General features: G+C 42.5%; 1 protein-coding gene across 1 annotated transcript; it reads left to right on the top strand.

The window, feature by feature from the left end:
• The first annotated feature begins 437 nt into the window (after positions 1-437).
• LOC120438397 (zinc-binding protein A33-like) lies at positions 438-2,972 on the top strand. The gene is made up of 2 exons (XM_039608804.1): positions 438-569; positions 671-2,972. The coding sequence occupies exon 2, from the start codon at positions 688-690 to the stop codon at positions 2,074-2,076; it is 1,389 nt and encodes a 462-aa protein (XP_039464738.1). The 5' UTR covers positions 438-569; positions 671-687; the 3' UTR covers positions 2,077-2,972.
• The last annotated feature ends 3,028 nt before the right edge of the window (positions 2,973-6,000 follow it).

Raw genomic sequence — 6,000 nt, 5'->3', positions numbered from 1 at the left:
AAACCGTCATATTTACATTATTTGTACAGTACGAATGATTTGCTTTGGTACCTGGTCGAACTTAAGCTCTCCTCTGTCTGCAGCAAACTCGCAGCAGCTTCTCCCCCCTGGCTCACATGGGTGCTGCGCTCAGTCGGCTAGTGCCTGAGCTCGGATCATACCAAAATTAGGGGGAATTTACGACTGTCCGCTATGTGCTTTGAATATTGTGTGTAGTTTTTGTTTTATACAGTTGTCAGTCAGGCATCTAACTATAAAGCAAATTACACTCCAAAAGACCCCGGGCTTCTGAAACAACAACCCGGGCTTAAGACCAGTAAGCCCGGGCCCCCGTCCCCCCCGCTCCGCCGATGGGGTTAGGGAAGATGAATGAATCTCCGCCCCTAACGTCATTCAAATGCGACAAACCAGGAAACAGGTTCTTTTTCTTCTTCAGTAAAGAGAGACGCACAGACGATCAGACCTCAGACCAAACTAGCAGCTTCCTCTGAGTGAGTCCAGCTACAGGAGAGAAAAGTGGAAAACTCCAACACTGCTGCTTCAAGCTGCTGACGCTCCACACACTGAATGTGAGTTTGAGCCAAAACACGACTCAAAGAAAGTTTTAGTGAAGGTAGTAGAGGAGGGAGGGGAGCCAGGACTGACTGTACTTCCTGTCTGCTGTTTTCAGCTTCACTCACAGACTCAATGGCTTCCAGATCAGAGGAGGATCTCTGCTGTCCGGTCTGTCAGGAGGTCTTCAGAGATCCTGTTATTCTGTCATGTAGCCACAGCTTCTGTAAAGACTGTCTGAAGAGATGGTGGATCAAAAAACGGATACGAGAGTGTCCAGTTTGTAAGGAAATATCTTCAAAGGAAGAACCACCTTTAAACCGGGCTTTAAAGAACCTGTGTGAGTCGTTCTTACAGGAGAGAGATCAGAGAGCTTCAGAGGCTCTCTGCAGTCTGCACTCTGAGAAACTCAAACTCTTCTGTCTGGACCATCAGCAGCCAGTTTGTCTCGTCTGCAGAGACTCAGAAAATCACACCAATCACAGATTCAGACCCATCGATGAAGCTGCACAACAACACAAGAAGGAACTTCAGGAAACTCTGGAGCCCTTAAAGAAGAAGTTAAAGGTTTGTGAAGAAGTTCAAGTGAAGTTTGGTCAAACAGCAGAACACATTAAGGTCCAGGCCCGACACACAGAGAGGCAGATTAAGGAGCAGTTTAAGAAGCTTCACCAGTTTCTAGCAGAGGAAGAGGAGGCCAGGCTGGCTGCACTGAGGGAGGAAGAGGAGCAGAAGAGTGGGATGATGAAGGAGAAGATGGAGGCTCTGAGCAGAGAGATAGCAGCTCTTTCAGACACAGTCAGAGCCACAGAGGAGGAGCTGAGAGCTGAAGACGTCTCATTCCTGCACAACTACAAGGCTGCAGTGGAAAGAGTCCAGCGCTGCCCCCTGCTGGATGATCCACAGCTGCCCTCAGGAGCTCTGATAGACCAGGCCAAACACCTGGGCAACCTGACCTTCAACATCTGGAACAACATGAAGGACATGGTCTCCTACACTCCTCTCATTCTGGACCCAAACACTGCTCATCCAAACCTCATCCTGTCTGAAGATCTGACCAGTGTGGTAGAAGGAGATGAACAGCAGCTTCCTGATAATCCAGAGAGGTTTGATTTCTACTGCTCTGTCCTGGGCTCTGAGGGCTTTAACTCAGGGACTCACAGTTGGGATGCTGATGTTGGAGACAGTAAATGGTGGAGACTGGGTGTGTTAGCAGAGTCTGTGCAGAGGAAGGGAATCATTCAGTCTGAATTATGGACTATATTGTTATATAAAGGTACATACTCATCATGTTCACCATCAGCTGGATCCACTGAACTCTCAGTAGAGAAGAAGCTCCAGAGGATCAGAGTGAATCTGGACTGGAACAGAGGAAAGCTGTCGTTCTCTGATCCTGATACTAACACACACATACACACCTTCACACACACTTTCACTGACAGGATGTTTCCATATATTTGGGCTGATGATGAAGTGAAGGTGTTGCCGTTGAAGGTGTCAGTGTCAGTGAAGCAGATGAGTTGAGGATGATGATATTTCTAATGTTGTTTCCTGTCAGTGAATTGAAGCTGTTAAACTGCAGCTGTCCTCCTGCTGCCTACTTAAACATATTGTTGAAATCACAATTCATATTTGGCTTTCATTCACTTTAGTCAAGCCAGCACTCGCCATAGGGTATGTTATATAAATAATCTCCTGACTGAATACAGACTTCAACTGATCATGCCTTTCCCTGTTTTGTCTAGATTCTGGTTTTCTAGTGTTTTTCTTTGTGTTTGAGGAACCATGGTTGCTACAGCTTCAAGGAAAGTTAGATTTACGAATTTTAATGTCAGCTTTGTTCTTGTTAGGAACAAGCTAATAGCTAACTTGCTCGAATGTGAGCTGGATTTCTTTTTCCATAACACAAAGTTTGAAACACTTCATACACAACTGTTCCTTGTGTTTCATGACATGTCTTCATTGTTGTTTTGAATGTGTTGCTGTATGGAATATGCAGTGTGTGCGAGCAAAGTTAATATAGTTAATATATTTTAGTATTTATATTTATTGTTAAACTTATTTTGTGTATTTAGTAATTTAATAAGTAAATTCATGGTTATGATTGAACTAAAATTATTTTTATTGCATTATTGTTGGATTGATTAAGTAAAACCATGAATATGTGTGCCTTAAAGGCTTGGTTTATAGTTAAAAACCCAGCATTCTGGATTTATGCAAATGAGCACATGCGTCGCTAAAGGGGGAGAGAGAGAGAGAGAGGAAAAAGTTAGTATAGCAGAGGCAAGATGCTGCAGGAGAGGAGGACAGAGCCACAGTTTTCTACTGTAGTGTGTTTGTTGTTCAGGATAGCTTAGTCCTAATTACTCCTATAAGAAGATTTACAAGCTGTGGAATAAATTTTTGTTTATATCTTTTCACATCAGAGTCCTGTGGAAGTTTTTTTTGTTCTTTTCCTCTCTTCGCATGAACATACACGAGTTAAGCGTGGGAAAACTGGTCTCATGGCTATGCACAGTGGGAATGTAAAAGGAGATGATGGTAATAGTTTTGTCTGGGTTCACTTTGCGTTGATCCATTGGTACTGCAGTATCCAGTCCTGAACGAGCAGACTGGGAGTCAGCTTTTTCCAATAGGCCATCAGACTGCTGAACACTTCATAGACACCTCACCTTCACTTACCAGAACTTCAACATTATGCACTCCATACTGTACATAAATGCCATTTCTTTTGCACAATATCCAACCGCTAACCTCTGTATATTAAATTTTTGTTAATTGTATGTATATGTACACACACACACACACACGCACACACACACACACACACACACACACACACACGTACAGTTAAGCCCATAATTATTCATACCCCTGCCGAATTTTGACTTAAAGTTACTTTTGTTCAACAAGCAAGTTCTTTTTTGAGCAGAAATGACACAGGTGTCTCCCCAAAGATAATAAGACGATGTACAAGAGGCATCATTGTGGAAAAAAATATTTCTCAGGTTTTATTTATATTTTAGCAAAAAGTATCATGTCCAGAATTATTCATACCCTTCTCAATAATCAATAGAAAAAAGCCTTTATTGGCTATTACAGCAATCAAACGCTTCCTATAATTGCAGACCAGCTTTTTGCATGTCTCCACAGGCATTTTTGCCCATTCATCTTTAGCAATGAGCTCCAAATCTTTCAGGTTGGAGGTCTTCTTGCCATCACCCTGATCTTTAGCTCCCTCCACAGATTCTCAATTGGATTCAAGTCAGGACTCTGGCTAGGCCACTGCAAAACGTTAATGTTGTTGTCTGCTAACCATTTCTTCACCACGTTTGCTGTATGTTTTGGGTCATTGTCGTGCTAAAATGTCCACTGGTTCCCAAGGCCAAGTTTTTCTGCAGACTGCCTGATGTTGTTGTTGAGAATCTTCATGTATTGCTCTTTTTCATGGTGCTGTTTACTGTGATTAGGTTCCATGGTCCATTGGCTAAAAACACCCCAAAGCATTAGGTTCCCACCACCATGTTTGACAGTGGGGATGGTGTTCTTTGGGTTGAAGGCTTCTCCATTTTTATGCCAAATGAAGGCAACATCATTGTGACCAAATAATTCAATTTTTGTTTCATCTGACCATAACACTGAAGACCAGAAACCTTCTTCTTTGTCCAGATGAGCATTTGCAAAGGCCAAATGAGCTTTTGCATGCCATAGAAGTGCCTGGAGAAGTGGCGTTTTCCTTGGTCTGCATCCGTGGAACTCCAACAGTGTCCGTTGGACTGTCTGCCTTGAGACATTGCCACCAGCAGAGCCCAGATTCACCAGAATGGCCTTGGTGGTGATCCTTGGATTCTTTTTCACCTCTCTCACTATTCTCCTGGCCAGCACAGGTTTCACTTTTGGCTTCCGACAACGTCCTCTGAGATTTTCCACAGTGCGGAACATCTTGTATTTTTAATAATACTTTGCACTGTAGCCACTGGAACTTGAAAACATTTGGATATGGCCTTGTAGCCCATTCCTCACTTGTGAGCAGCCAGAATGCACAGCTGCAGGTCCTCACTGAGTTCCTTTGTCTTAGCCATGAATGTCCACAGACCACCTGCAGAGAGCTGCTGTTTTTCACCTGTTGAGTTGATCAAAACAGCTATTTCCAATTAATCAGGGTAATTAGGATGCTTTAGAACAGCTTTGACTATTTGGAATGGATGGAACTTTGGATTTTCCCAGAGACTGTGACAGTTTGTAAAGGGTATGAATAATTCTGGACATGATACTTTTTGCTCAAATGTAAATAAAAGCTGAGAAATATTTTTTTCCACAATGATGCGTCTTGTACATCATCTTATTATCTTTTGTGAGACGCCTGTGTCATTTCCAGTTAAAAAATAACTTCCTAGTTGAATAAAAGTAACTTTAAGTCAAAATTTGCCAGGGGTATGAATAATTATGGGCTTAACTGTATATGTAGTGAATAGTGATTTGATTTGGTAATGATTTGATTTTGATTTTGGTAATGTCTCAGGGCTCCAGTAGGGGGATTTGCGCCTCTCATGCTTCAGTCGATGCTTCAGATGAGCAGGAGCTTCTTTCAGCTCTCCTCACTATTTTCCCTGTTTAAGGTAACTGCCCACTGCACAGAACTCTATAAATGTGGCAATACGTTTTACTGCTGACCGTTATCCCATCATCATTGTTCATTGTAATGGAAGAGGTGAGTGGTGGACTGTTTTTGCTGAGGAATTTCAGCTGAACTCCGTTGCTGTGCAAGCTAGATTTCAATAGTGCATATTATAAGATGGTTTTGCTGCCACTGTCTGTATTTAAGTTAAGTGCTGAATGACATATACAGCTCTTAAAATATTAAATCTTAATACTTTTTTCTTATTAAATCTTAAAGTATTATATCATTACAGTGGAAAGCCAGTGAATCTGTCAGCTAACATGTGAGTTAAGAAGATGTATTTACCTTATGTTACACTTCATGTTGTGTATTGTCTAAGTTACGCTCATCAGTTAAAACAGAAAATAAGAGTAACTTGGTTTGGAAACTGTGGTCCTGAGACTGAGTACCGTAATTGTCGGGCTATAAGCCGCTACTTTTTGCACAAGCTTTGAACCCTGCGGCTTTTAGTCAGGTGCGGTTTTTCTATGGATTGTCCATGATTTTTGTGATACTGTAAGAGGATTTGTTTTGTTTGTTCCGCTGTTGTACGGCACTACGTTGCCTGGCGGAAGGGCATGTGATCAGACACATAGTATTGGGGTTCAAGAGTGGTATGTTGGTCACATGTCCGTCCGCCAGGCAACGTAGTGCCGTATGAAGTAGCGCGAAAAACAAACTTCAAAGTAGCGCTACGCGTTCAGTGGGAGGCGTGGATGACGTGTGGCGATAAATCATTCAACAAAACTGGTCGCATGCGAAAGGAAGTTTTGCCCAAGTCTGCCAGT

The sequence above is a fragment of the Oreochromis aureus genome, linkage group 3, assembly GCF_013358895.1.
Source record: "Oreochromis aureus strain Israel breed Guangdong linkage group 3, ZZ_aureus, whole genome shotgun sequence".
Lineage (NCBI taxonomy): Eukaryota > Metazoa > Chordata > Actinopteri > Cichliformes > Cichlidae > Oreochromis > Oreochromis aureus.
Note: the sequence above shows the minus strand (reverse complement) of the source record. Positions and strands in the feature narration are given on the sequence as shown.

Excerpts from the sequence above, each read along its gene's own strand:
- LOC120438397 (XM_039608804.1), top strand. The coding sequence starts at position 688 with ATGGCTTCCAGATCAGAGGAGGATCTCTGCTGTCCGGTCTGTCAGGAG.